Source organism: Sylvia atricapilla, chromosome 3, assembly GCF_009819655.1.
Source record: "Sylvia atricapilla isolate bSylAtr1 chromosome 3, bSylAtr1.pri, whole genome shotgun sequence".
Taxonomy (NCBI): domain Eukaryota; kingdom Metazoa; phylum Chordata; class Aves; order Passeriformes; family Sylviidae; genus Sylvia; species Sylvia atricapilla.
This window is the reverse complement of record NC_089142.1, coordinates 20577866-20592891: the sequence shown is the minus strand read 5'-3', so window position 1 is coordinate 20592891 and position 15026 is coordinate 20577866. Positions and strand designations below refer to the sequence as shown.

Genomic DNA, 15026 nt, shown 5'->3' with positions numbered 1-15026 from the left:
GGATGATTTTTTTAACCAAGAAACCCCTTTAGATTCAAAGAGCATACAGGACATTCTCTACATGTAAAATAGAAACCCCAGAGCACCGGGAACAATGTTTTTTGGTTCAGTAAAATGCTTTAACTCTTTTCTTTTTTTCACTCAAAACCACCACATTTAGTATAAGTGTTCAGGTAGCGAAACAATATAGTTCTTATAGATAATTTTATAGTGCAACCAGCATTTTGCACCTCTAGGCAAATTCAGGACTGATGCAACTATATGCACACACACCAATTTTCAAAAACCTGGTTTTCTTATTCTGTTCTGAATTTGATGTCCACTTAAGTAAAATGCCAATATGTTTGAAGACCAAAGGCACCTAAGAGCCATTGGTGCAGAGCAGAAGGGGAGAAAAAATATGGTGTTTATTAACACCACATTTCCCAAAGCTTACTACCTGCTGCTGTGATAATCCTTCAGGCATAGGAGTCATAATTGCTTCTGTATGCATACAGTCCACGTCAATAAATAAATTCAGCTCTTCTTCTTCCAGACAAGACGATCTATGATCTACAAACAAATAACCAAAATGTCAGCTTCTATACGAGGATTGAAAGAAGAAAAAAGCAAAACAAAACCAAAAAAGTGAAGACCCTGTCATCTGAGCACAGAAATTACAAATTTTCACTTCGCAAACTAAATAAAATTCCCAACACATCTGTATCATCTGTGAAATCACATGAATGCTACCACCAATAGGCACTTTGATACAGAACACCTTTCAAAGGCATTCTAATAGCCCACAGTTGAAGACAGCCTAAGCATCTTTTGCTTGACCTCTACTCCCTCCTCTCAGCCAGGAGAAAGAGGCTGTCCACAGGGCAGGACATGATAAATTGGGTTAAAACACTGCAGTTCCAGGGCCAGCAGTTTTAAAATAAATGATCACACCCATACTATGATCCAGCTAAAAAAATTCCATACACCCTTCTATGGCTGAACTGAAGTAGCCAAATTAACCAAAACATTTGCTTTCATCAGAAAGAAGTGAGGGATTCTGCATTGCTCTGTGGGTAAAAATTCTACTGAAAAAGCACCACCGAAGTGAAGTGATAGGTGGCAGTATACAGCCAGCCAAACAAGCAGATTACAAGGAAAGGAGACGTAAATAAAGAACAGTATGAGAAACTGTCTTAGAACAAAAAGACAAATAAGGAAAGCAGATCTGATGGCTAGGAGAAACTTTTGAGTTTATTTAAAAAATTTTACACTAGCTCCCTGCTGATTTGGAAAGTGGTTATGATATTTAGCCATCCACAGATACACTGACTGCAACCCAACCTCTAGAAATGTAAGAAGAAATGCCAGGTCCATTGTAACACTGCCCTGCAGATCATTTTCATCTGTTCAACTCCAAGAAGTTGAGGATATATTTTTTGATCACCTCATTTTGTGTACCTTTCTATATTCAATCTGTGAATTAACTAAATTGAGAAGCAGTCAGAGGTTAAGACAGAGATATCAGATGTGTTCTGGCCCATACAGATAGGATGCAACTTTATGTTACCTCTCTCAATCAAAATACTTTGTTCCATCCTTGTGGTTTTAGCTTCCTAGAATTGCAGTTTTATAAGCTCTGAAGTTACTACCATTTATTTAGTTGGGTAGAAACTTGAGCAGGAAGATATACTATCTGTCAGATTTATCCTGAAAAAGAAATCAGTTTAATTTACCACCACCTGTCTCTTGAAAAGATTACCTGTGGACAGCTGCTGCCAAGGCTCATGACAAAGGACTGTCACTTGCTCTCAGGTAATGAAAAAAACACAAATATTTCTGTGGCTTTTTGATTTTACATCACTTTCTGTTCTCCCAACCCAAATTCAGCTCTCCTCAAAAATCATCAAACTCATTAAGCAGTGCAGTCTTCTCCCCTGCTTCCACTCTTAAGCACAGAAAGCATTACTCCTTGCCTTACAGGACTGAACTTTTAAAAATAGTCAACTATTTCTCCACTGAAAACCATGTCTCAACAGCACATTCTCCTGACATTCAAGAGTTATTTGATGGAAAGACCTGGACAGACTGTGTAACTGTGCTGGTTTTGGCTGGGGTAGATTTAATTTTCTTCACAGTGGCTAGTATGGAGCTACATTTTGGATTTGTGTGGGTAACAGGGTTGATAATATACAGATGTTTTTGTTATTGCTGAGCAGGGCTTACACAGAGCCAAGACCTTTTCTGCCTTTCATACCGCCATGCTGGCAAGGGTGCTGGGAGTCACAGGAGGTTGGGAGGATCACAGCCAGGTCAGGTCACCCAAATTGACTAAAAGAATATTCCAGACCATATGACATCCTGCTCAGTATAAAGTGGGAAGAAGGAGGAGTAAGGGGAGGGGCTGTTTGGGGTGATGGCATTTGTGTCCCAAGTACCTGCTCCATGTGATAGCGCCATGCTCTCCTGGAGATGGATAAGCACCTGCCTGCCCTTGGGAAGCACTGAACTAGTTCCTTGTCTTTCTTGGCTTGTGTATGGATTTTATGTTCACTATTAAACTGCCTTTATCTCAACCCACAAGTTCTCACTCTTACCCTCCTAATTCTCTCCCTAGTCCTGGTGGTAGGGGACTGCTTGGTGGGATTTTTTGTTATTGTTTTTAAGCGGACCCTTCTCTGTGGTCAACTTCTCTGTGGTTTCTCAGGTCACTCAGATTCTTGCCCCAAACAGAAAACACTGCTCAAGATGCACTGACCATACTGTCATCTGAACTGAATATTATACCATATATTTTTGATATATATCTGATTTCTTGCATCTAGCTCTCAGCTCCCACTAAAAAAGTTTGCTAGGCCATTCACCTTCTTTCTCAGAAATTACTAGAGAATGTAACAAAGAGAAAGACTGTAAATAGCATATACCTTGAGAAATGAAAGATTTTGTCCGAATGAAGGAACGACCCTTCTTCACAGCTGCTTTTGTCTTTTCAAGTCCATCTTTGGTACCTTCTCGAGCAGCTCTCATAAGTTTTTGCATCTGTAAGATAAAAAATATGTCTACATGTTCAGTGAATAACAGGAAAACATTTGAGCCTGCACACTTTTAGGCTACCAATATCATTCAAAGTCAATTGAATATATAGTAAGTAGAGAGAACCAAGAAAGCTCAGAGCTGAGCTCCTGTATTTCAAAATAAAATAGAAATTGGAGACAAGGACTTACTTCATGGAAATATGGTGTGCAAGTCTAAAAGAGAGGAAATGCCTAAGAACCCTTCTGCACTCACACAGAAACTTTATTAAATAGTCTTAAATCTTATGGAACAAATACCTACTACTCACAAGTCATTAACAGTCAGAGGTCTCGTCCATCTTTCAATGTCCCAATAACTCTTTCAAGTATTTCTGACCTAAATATAATCCCCTAGACTCAGTTATATATTACTATATTCCTAAACAAACACTCTTATGAAGGAAAAAGTTACGACTAAAACTTCATTAATTTAAGAAATACATTGATTTAATTAAGAATACCATAATCTTACAGTACCCCACTACAGCCAAATGAAATTTTATGGAACAAAAAAGAAACAAACCAAAGAAATTTTGCTTTGCTGGAAAATGTTTATTAAAATACCCTTCTTTGTACTTATTCTTCCCAAAATATCACAACAAAAACTCCCCACTACTGTCAGAACACAAACAAAGCTGTCTTACTGCAATCAGGCAATTTCTGCGTGTGAGACGGAAGCTTTTAGCAAAAACACAGTTTTTCATACCAGCTCCACTCCAAATGGAGAGTATGAAGATTCCAAATTTGATCCTCTGTGGCTGCAGAGCTAGGGCTAGGCTAGCCCCATGGAGCCAAGGTGTCAGAACCATTAGGGTTGTACACCTGGCTCACACTCTAGGGGGTAAGGGCACCAGTTAGCAGGGAAAGACAATGCCCTGTCTCATTTTATGAGACTTAACATTTAAAGTAAGCATGAGAAAAGGTCCTTGACCAGGTATTTTTAAGACTATAGCAATATTACAGTCCTTAATTTAAGACTGCACAATAAAAATTCAGCACATCCAGAATTTTTTTCATACAGATTATTGTCTACTTTTTCAAGCTATTAATAAAAGGCAACATTGTCTGTGTTGGAAAAGCAATTATTTAAATGTAGCTAGTTACAAAAATCAGCTACACTACCTTCAGCTCATGTTTTTGCTTTAGTTGCTGAATCTCTACTGCTCCCACAGTGTTTGACATCAAATCTTTCATCTTTTTTTCATAATGCTCCTTTAAACGCGTTAGGTCATGAGAAAGCTACAGTGTATAAAAAGACACAATCTTTTCAAAAAGTAGTGAAAACTTCATGCTAAAGCACTCACATAAATCATGCACATTGCCCCATTGATCTACTGATACAAAGACAATAAGCTAAAACTAAACTACCACTGAAGGAACACTATCACCGAGGGAACACTATCACTGAGGGAAGCTTCAGTCCGAGGAAGGGACCATCGCTCCTGGGCACTGCTGAACTCCACCAGGTGCTTTTCTGTAAAGACAGGGCCAAAGCCACTTAGACTAAGGTAACTATATTGTTATATATTAACTGTATTGTGCCTTTCTCTTAAATACCACACGGAAACAATACATCAGCTTTAACCATAAGCATTATTCACTGGGGCACAAACTCTAGTCTGGATTTCAAACTATCCTTCAAAACAGTGACTCAGAGACTGAAGAACCTGTGGAGGTTGCTGGCACCTGAGAATATGGAAATTGACAGGGAAGTGAGTCAGGTAAGGAGACACTAACAGGATTCATGTTCTTGTAGTTTCCACATGCATCATAGCCTCATTGTATGAACTTGGGTGTAACCATCTCGTACATGAATATATTTGTTTGCAAGGTAAGGAAACTATCACGGAGAAAGGAATGCTCTAGAATACTAACTACCATTTGTTAAACATTTTGACAAAGATAGACAAAAGAGGTTAAAATGCAACCACGAAAGAAAAAAAAGAGGAAACTATTTGGTGTGCCCCATAATAGAAGTCCAGTGGAAAACCCCTCAGCTTGATATCAACAGAGTTATTTGGCAAGAGATCAAAGCCTCAGGAAAGAGAAGGCATACTGAGTTGAAAACAAAGCGACAGGCCCAGCATGTAGCTCCACTAGGCTGGGTCAAGATGTAATTACCTCTAACATGATGATTCTAGCATTACAACAGAATAATGAAGAATAGCATCTGGTTCACAGACAAGAAATATTTAACAGCACAAAAGCCTTCCCTTCTTAAAATCAATTAGTAAATAAATAGAATAATAAGATTCATAATGAAAAGGTGACCTTGAGGAAACTCATATCAGCACTTAAAATTAAAAATTCCACCTCCAACCTTGCCATACTTTTCAACTAAAACTAAAATCATAAGTAGGGCAAGTCCGGAGAAGTCAGTGCTAGTGCAAGGAATGGATAAAGAGAAAATACACATAAAGAGGAGTAGTGTCTGCCCGTGTTGAAGCACCAGTGCAGGGAGGGCTGGGGTTGGTTTTTTGGGGTTATTGTTCTTGTTTTCTTAGTTGTTTGTTGTGGGGCTTTTTTCAGCAGTCTTAAATAAGTTTCTTTCCTCACTCTCTGCCAAAACCCTTCCCTAATTTCCCAATTTCTCTATCTCCCAGCAACCCATCCAGGTGCATGAACCTCTCTGACTTTTCCATCCACCAGCTTGAGTGTTCCTCACCTTCTCACACCCATCCTCACAAGGCAATCCCCAAAACCTTTTGTCACAGGCCTGAAAAAGCCACCTGCAGGGCAGTACCAAAGGGCACACCCCTCTTCTGTCATCACTCCTTGGGTCTCTTGCTCAGACACTGTGCCTGATCCTGGTACAATCACATTCAACCACTGCCAACAGTTTTCCATGACAGATCAAAGTATACTTTTAAGACTTCCAAAAAAATGGCTTTAAACTTTGCTTTGTTCATATATGTAAATGGATTCTTATGACTATGGCCAAAGCTGAAGCTATGGATAGCAAGAGAAGATTAAAAAAAAATAAATAAAAAGAATAAGCCAGCAGTCATGTTAAGGCTTCCACACTCACATGCAAAGTAATTTCCTAGTCTCTTTCAAGGTATTTAGAACAAAAAATAATCAAACAGTTTGTTCAGTCTTGTTAAAAATCCTCTCAAACAAACAGCTGCAGCAGCTCAGTATCATTCTGGTCAGAACAAAACCAAGACAAAAACAGAGGACAAGCACTCAGCTTACAAAGTGCAGATTTGGATGGGCTCAAGTCTTGCATTTAATTGCTCACTCCCTGATTTCCAAAGGACAGGCAGCAAGGATGGAGGTGAGGGGAGAGCAGGTAACATGTACTGGAGGGAAATAGAGACAGCAAGGCTTTTATTCTCATCAAGTTAAGAAACCTGCAAAATGAAAATAAATGTCCTATGAAATAACACTCTGTCTGAAATAAGACCCTACACATTCCAGCCACAGGGTGCTGAGGCAGCTCACAACACAGCTGCCAAGTGGCTCCTGGGGATCTGCCCCTAGCCAGCACACACTGGAGAGCCTCTCACAATGAGCATGCACAAGGGCAGAAGTAAAGGAGCCAAGGCAAAGAGAAGGCAAGCGCCTGGGGCCTCTATCCCTATGCAATGGAAGAGATGCAGTGAGGACAGGCACCTGTGTCACCTGTGTCCTCCTGCCTCCCGCAGAACAGATGGAGCCAAAGGTAAGTGCCACACATGGATCATTTCAATCATGCCACCTCTCTTCTCTCCTAAGAGGTAGAATTCTCTTTGATTATAAAAACCTTTTACTTTCAGAAGTTTTATAAGCTCAGTCACATCCAAACAAGTAATCTGCAGATCTAAGACAGAAAGCTAGGAAAGAAGTGGCGAAGAGTTCTGTGACTTTGGAGCACCTAAAGATCCCAAACCTTCAATTCTTGTCAGGCTTGTACTGATTTATTCTTCACATTATTTTCTACACTTATTTACCACTTAGACAATCCAACAACTGCAAAAGAAGAGGTAAGCAACGGCCCATAAGCAAAAATAATCTCGTTTTTCATTTTTATCCAATTTGAGTTTTTAAATTTTTAAGAAATTCCTGTTTAATATCTTCATCTCTTCTTTTCCCTTTTACGTTTTATACACTGTCACTTCCACACTGATTTGTATCTCCTTTAAAAAGATGCTGATGGCATTTGAAATTGAATTGAAGAAAAAAAGAAATACAGGTGAGAAAGGCAAGTGTTGGAAACCAGGATAACCTCAATGACTGAGCAGCACTGCAGGATACATACATGTCTCTTGTGGTTGCCTCGCAAAAAGGAGCTGGGAATTCCATTTTTACACTCAGAATCACTTTGTTCTTCATAGCTTTCAAACTCACTTGAACTCCACCCATATTCCAGTGAGCTGTTTCCACCATCATCACCATTTTCAACATCATCATAAATCATTTCCTCTGCAAGAATTAAACCAAAATAAAAAAAGCTACACTGAAATGTATGGTTGCTCAAACACCAAAAAACTTGTTCAGGATATGCTATAAAGAATTGTACAGACTCTTGTATGCATATTAAAAATTCTGAATTAAATCCAATATTCAAATAGCCAAAGTGTCTTTGTTGAAACAGAGTACCAAAAAAGGACAGTGTTATGGGTCCACACCAAGATCCTTTTAGAAACATGTGCTAATCAAAGAACACTGCTGTATCCAAATCCCACAAAATTATTTAAAATGTCAAAGGAAGTTTAAACTATCGCTGAGAATGCACATCTGCACTGAGAAGCATCATCCTTCCATTTGTAAGTTTGCCATTTGTCCCTAGGGACATCAGCTCAAATGAAAAATGCTAAAACATTGCAAGAATCAAATGATAATGTCACTACTTCCACCAGAACAGATCAGACCAAAGTAGCAAGAAAGGTGTTACACAATGATGTTTTATGACTCATCACCACCAGTCACTGGAAGCCTCCCACACCTGGCAGTTACCTTGCTCATAATTTACTCTAAAAAGTTGAAGTATTAACCTATTCAAGACATAACCTTTTCAAATCTATATTCCAAAGGCTGACCAAAGTACCTCCTGTTAAAGACACAGGTCTTTCCATTGGCACACATGTCAAGAATATAAAACTTACTCAAAATAAAATGGAAAACTTAGAGCAAATTGCTTATTGGGAAACAGGAATGCACTCTACCTGTAGCATCATTTGTCATTACAAGCAGAAAAGTGTGGACTTGTCATGGTACAACACTTCTGCCAGGAATCACTATTGTCAGAGGTTACAATTAAATGTCCCCTATTAAATTCAGGAAACAGCAGCTGTGCTTTTATTTTAAGACTGACGATTCATTTAAACAGAGAAAAAATATGCACTCAAAAGAAAAGCTGAGACATTTTACACATCCGTCCATCTAAATCCTGGATTTTAATATTAACATTAATTAAATTCTTTATAATTAACACTAGAGGATTCTAGTCTAATTTGGAAGATTCAGATCTTTTAAAAAATTTTTAAATCCCCATGCATATCAAGGCTGTCCTTAAAATATTGTTACTGAAGAAGACATCTTAGTGGTAATCTAGAACAATGTGTAATTTAAAAGAACCATCACAGTAAATCAAAATAAATCAAGACTTATGCTAGTCTAACTCCTGTACTGTCAGCTTTTGGGCAGGATTTACCCCATGACAGGGTGAATTCATCTTGTCCATGTGCTAATGTAGATTGTCTGACTGAAACCTTTTTTGGAATAGTTGCATCTCCCTGACAAAATATACAAATAATAAACATCAAAATCATGAATGTATGAAGACGAAACTTCCCTTACTACCTGTTTCCTCAGAATCTTTCAGTGTCTTTGGGGACAAAATGAAAATCAAAATTTTAATCAATGTCTTAGGGGTTAAGCTAAAAATTCTGACCAATATGCTCAGCAGAGCTTTGCTCCATATCCTATATCCCACCTAGCTCAGCCACCTGGGCCTGGTGTACATGTTTCCTGGCTGATCAGCAACAGCACAAAGATGTCTCTGCTTAAAGTAGCACTGAGGGAACTTCCAGTAATATAAGCATTCAAGTCATGAATGCAACACGGTACTTTCCAATAAAAAATGAAAAAAATTCAGTAGTAATTTGTAAAACACCTTGCTTGAACACTAGTAAGGAGAAGAAATTAAACTGTTACAGCTTTAAAGATTAATGTGGTTTTCCCACAAGAAAGCTTAAATGTTTTCTTGATCCGTTAACAATTTCAGTATCAAACACCTACACCCTCTGAGAACCATGACATGTAAGTCGCTGAGCTCCCAATCAGCCAATTCACTCAAACACAAAATCAGTCAGTAGCAACTAATCTTTAAGCAGACTTCACTATACCCAAAAACTGCAAAAGAAACCTGAGCAAGAACTCAATGAAATATGCTTCTTGAGCCCTTACTCCATCATTTCCAGTAAAGGTAAAATCTTCACTCCAGCAAGATCTCTACTTAGAGATCTTTTCTGCCCCCTACAAACATGGTCACAAACCATCAGAAGTGGACCACTTCAAAACTGAAATAAGACATTTCTGTAGAGTCACAATCAGGATGGTGAACAGCCTCTCTGGACCATCTCTTCCATCTATCAAGCATTTATATATTGAAGGGGACTTTCAAGGAAAGAACACTCTATAACCATAACAATGATACATTATCATACATCATTTAACTATTTAGAACACCCTTTTCCTAACTACCTTGCCTTGTTGAAGGCACTATAGCTACAACACCCAACACTGTAATTCTCTAATATGCAAAATACTCAAGCTTTTGGAACAGTATCTATAAAACAAAGCAGAATTCAGCTTCTGAGAAGAGCAGTATAGGAAAACTGCTGATATAGTCTCCTAAGTGTTAGTATAATTCTGAACTTTCTAAGACCTATTGACAATCATTGACACAATGTTAATCCTATTTACATATATTTTAGGTACTTAACAAACACCTTTTAGTACACATGCACATAATTCTGTTTTACATTGCTTTCAGCATTACAAAGACCTCAAACCTGGTTCAGAGTCTGAATCTTCTCTTGGCACATCATCATAAATTACCTCATCCGGGTCTAAAACCAAGACAGAAAAAAAAAAAAAACAAACAAATTAGAAATTTCCTAAAATTTGAATGAGACCAAGTGTTTAAGAAGCATTTGGACAAAGCCCTTAACATGCCTTTAGCTTTTGGCCAGCCAGCCCTGAAATGGTCGTGCAGTTGATATGCTGTAGGTCCTCTCCAACTGAAATATTCTATTCTATTTAAAAGAATTTTGGTTATATTGACATATATGAATACATTGGAGATATGACTCACTCACCACTAGCATTTTGCTTGCACATCTAGTCATTCAAATATTGTAATAATGCACAAAGTAGTACATGGCATTTGTGAAATTTCAGTTTTATCTGCATTGCTTATGATGACCTTTGGTAGCCTGATAACAAAACTCCACTTCAAAAGCCAGTATTTCTTCCTCCTTCTTACAGAAGTATGGTATGTTCTATGCCTGTTAAAGGCTGCTCATTGCCTTACTGCACAGCTGTAGAAAAGCTGAAATTGACTTTTTAAAAAGAACCAAAACTAAACAATGTAATGATCATCATAGTACATTAAGAGGCAGAATGTTAACGCAAATTCTTCAGTCACTTCATGAAATAGATAAGATGAACCTCCAGCCCAGTAGGAACAGCTGAGAACAGGCAGGATAACCTGTCCTCAGACTCCAAACGGGGGAAAGTGAATGTTAGCTTTATTCTAAAATACAACTTCATTACACTGTTGAATGTTCTAACTGGTACAGCTTGGTTCTGTAAACGTATCTAAAAACAGCAAAAGTGAACATAGACACTTCCATAAAATCTGCTTGTGCATATAGACACACACACACTGCTGATCACAGCTTAAAACCAACCACCTTCCACAGGTGTACTTCAGTGCTCACTGCTACTTACTTTCCATCCATGCTGTATTTGCAGGATCTGCAACCCATTTGGCGAGGGCATCATCCTCTCTCTTGGTCTGGTTATCTTCACTTGAAAAAGAGGCCATAAAATAAAACAACTAAAAGTTACATCACAATGTTTTTAAGCAACCATGAACACAGGCAGTAAATATCTTTCTGCCTTCTAGTTTCTACTCCAAGGCTGCTGATTACTCAAAAATGTTGCTGCAGCACATAGTTGAGTGATGAATAATCTGTTCTATTTATTAGTCTGACAATTTTAGTCAGAAAATTAAAAACACTTTCTTTACAATCATAAAAAATACTCCACTCTTGAGTTCATCTACCAGAACACAGGAAATTCTCTCAGAAACAGTGAAGAGCTTTTTCATGGTAAATAGGATTAAAGACATTCTGGGTTACATCAGGAGCCATCAGGCAAAGCTGTTATCCTCCTCTACCTGGTGCCAGTGAGCTGGACCTGTAGCAGCACATCCAGTTTTGGCTTCCTAACACTCCCCTGCTGGAGAGCTATGGAGAAATTGAAATTACCTCTAGAAAGATGTAGAGAAACCAAAGTCAGGGACTGAAGCACATGGTTTACAAGGAAGGAGATAAAAGACATGGATATAATTTAGATTGGCGAAAACGATGTTATGGGGTGATCCAAGAGCCGCTACAACTATCCAAAAGAGAACTACAGAGGTGATTGAATGAGGGGTCTTTTTTTGTTTGTTTGTTTGGGTTTGTTTTGGGGTACTTTTTTTTAATGCCAGACAAAGAGGAAATGGTCAACAGACTGATTACTGCAAGATTTGGTTTGCACATTTGGGGAGGTAGGGGAAGGCAAAGAGTGGAAGGGAAGGTAGCACAGCAGGGAAAACTGCTTGGGGCAGTTGCAGCACCTCCATCCTTGGAGGGTTTGAAGGCTCAGCAGGCAAGGCTCAGTCAGCAAGGCCATGGTTGATCTGATGGAGTACTGGCAGTGGTCCTGCTGAAAGCAGCAAGCTAGACAAAATCTCCAGCAATCTGATGCAGCTGATATTGCCATCACTCTATAAAATTTCAACCCAGTGTCATAAAACATTTCATGCATAGTTACACACATGGGTGCTTATTATAGTACACAATCAGAATTACGGGACTAAGAAAGGCAAAAAAACTAAACCAATAAACATGAAAGCATCAGATAAGGAAAACGAAATACTTATCAAAGGCAAGCTTTCTTAGGACTTACAGTTTTACAAATCATTACCTATTCTGAGGGTCCTCCAAGTTCACAGAATTATAATGACATTCTTCAGTTGCTGACTGTGTACCTGCCAATTAGGAAAAAAAAAAAAAAAACTTGCAATAACACGTCAGTTTGGCTCAAATGGCACATTTTAGCACAAGAAACTGCTTTTACTAGTTCATTGCTAAAGAATAATCTTCTTCTTTACAATAGTTTCATTCTTACGCGTGTTTAAAAAAATTTGAAGTTTCTTCACACCATTCATTTTTGAAAATTAAGTAATTCAAAGACACAGCCATTAGTTAGAAGAGCTGTTAAGAGGAAATTATAATGACTGAGGCATTTAATTCTATCTCTAAAACATAAATAAATTCCTGTACAGGTACTAAGGACCACACAAACTTTTGCTTTTATTTGACAGTATTCCTAATGGTGGTAAAAAGCAAAGGCTGGAATTACAGAAGAATTTCTGCCTAGCTAAAGGAAAGTATATTAAGAATACAAAACAAAAAGGCAGGATATGAGGAGCTTTCTTTTCCTAATGTCTTGACATTAAGCTCAAATATCTCAAGTCTGGTTACAAAATGGTATCTTGTTTCTATAGTAATCCATAGTTATTTCCCTTTCTAGTTTCCTCTTCTGTCTCAAAATTGTAGTGGAAGACAGAATTCATCAAATCATCAAGGGAAAAATCCCACAGCAACTCTAAATCCACAAGAGTTGGAAAATAAAGAATCAGAAATGCATATAGATAACGCAAAAGGGAGAGGAATTTTGCCAGGATCTAGAAAAAACAAAAAAAGGTATGAGAAGAAACCATTTGGCCTGAACATCGAACTCTGGATCTGGAAATTATTCCATTACATTAAAAAGTAATTAGCATTAATCATACTCACCCAGGCTGAGTGAGTGTATTTCACTATACAGGAAATGTACCTGAGATGAACCAAGATTCCCCTTCAAATCAAGTCAGGGGTGTAAATACAGTACCTTCCTCATCGACAGAAAGGCTGCGTATGATGACAGGACTGGAGTAGGCTGGCAGAATCAAAGGGAGGTTGGAGGGCACGGCATATCCACAAGGCACCGGGACAGAATATCCACCTGACAAGCTGGGACTTGCACATTCATCTTGAGGACTTGGTTCTGGTGATGAGGATGGATCCTGATCTTGGATTGGGGAAATATTTATGACTGAGTAGGGATTTACTTTGGCTGGAGTGCCTTCTGCAGCAGGTTCTGATGTTTGTGGCTTCTCACCATTTTCTAAATTATCAGCTCCTTTAGTTGAAAGATTAAACAAAAATACAAAGTTTTATTTTTTATACCTGATCAAGCTGCTTGAATAGCTCTTTGCAAGTATGCTAAACACTGACTTGATCTTTACTATACAAGTTGCTTACAACCTATGACTCAAAAGTGCCACACAGTAGTGCCAACCTCCCCATTTTACAGAGGAGGAATGCAACAAAAGCAAGACAAAATGAGTTACAAAGATGGACATGGAAAAACAGTAACTTGACTGACACAAGCACATGAGTCAACACAGTCTAAATCCAAAAGGTTAAAATCTGGATTCTAGATGAATTTGAATCTTACAAACACAACTACAACGTTTTAGGGGTAGCCACAAGGACAAGAAAAATTCACTGGAGGGACATTCCTCAAAGAGCAGTCCTGAAAATATTCGGTTAAGAAAGGGAGAAATAAAAGAACTTTACAAGTTTTCCTCTTTGAAAATGTATTGTTTTCTGTTATACAAAGTTCCCAGTATTTTTTGAGACATGCTGAGGTACAGCAGAACCACAGGCCCCTCTGAAGGGAATTCCAGAGCTGCATCCCAAGCGATCAAATGATTTTCAACTGTAAGCACAACTTCACAATAAGGGTCAGCAAGCAACAGATGCTCAGGAAAAGATAGTGTTTAAGTTTCAGGTTGTCCAACTGCACAGTACCCGAAGAGTTATCTATCTTTAATTGTCATAAGCACACTGAATCTGTTTACAAAAGGAAATTGGATCAAAGTAAGCAAAATCAGCTGTTAGCAATTTGAGCAGAATTGAGCAGCACTTTCCAGACTACACCTCAGCACTGGGAACATCTGCATATGTCATTAAAAAATGTTTCAATATTTAGCAAAAACTTCTGTTTATGAATGAAGTTCATTGATTCAAACACCCCTTAGTTTTATGCACAACATCTCAAGCTCAGCAAACAGCAAGTTTCGCTGTAAAACAGCTTATCCCAAGCCATCAATGTGCCTCAAGACTAGCAAGGATATACGGTTTTTCTTTAGCATGACACTCAGACTACGTCCAATCCATTGGTTTGGAAGTCACACTTGAATGGGAAACCTCACAGGAATTACATGTGATGGTCACTTTCCCTATCAGATCTACCATGACTGTAACTGGCAGGAATATTCAAAACACTTGCAGGGTATTTCCATGTGTGAGAGACTAGGCTATGACTCAAAACAAATTGACCATTTTTAGAGGTGCCTGGATGCTTTGCTGAGGCCAGACTGGCAAGCCTGCAAAGAGAAGGCACTGAGGTTTTGGGTGTGCAATGACAAACCTCTGGTCTGCATAAGACAGGGGGTGAACTTATCACCACCATAGACAACAAATGGCTCTGAGGCTGGAAAGAGACAGACCTTGGGGAGACAGGATGGTTCTTTTAATCATGCCAAACTGCCCTCCATTACACACATGCCCTCCTCCCAGAGAGGGTCACATTCACATGTAGGCTTACTGACATTGGAGGTAGCTGCCTTAGAAGAGGTTATAAACAGTCAACAACCCCTGAAGT

At 38.6% G+C, this 15026-nt stretch overlaps 1 protein-coding gene across 1 annotated transcript in view; it reads right to left on the bottom strand.

The window, feature by feature from the left end:
* Positions 1 to 15026, bottom strand: part of ARHGEF10 (Rho guanine nucleotide exchange factor 10) — a 107060-nt gene that overhangs the window by 62783 nt on the left and 29251 nt on the right. The window contains 8 exon segments of the mRNA XM_066314903.1: positions 440 to 552; positions 2904 to 3018; positions 4176 to 4292; positions 7294 to 7457; positions 10052 to 10108; positions 10992 to 11071; positions 12237 to 12300; positions 13206 to 13496. Coding sequence (XP_066171000.1) covers positions 440 to 552; positions 2904 to 3018; positions 4176 to 4292; positions 7294 to 7457; positions 10052 to 10108; positions 10992 to 11071; positions 12237 to 12300; positions 13206 to 13496 — 1001 coding nt within the window.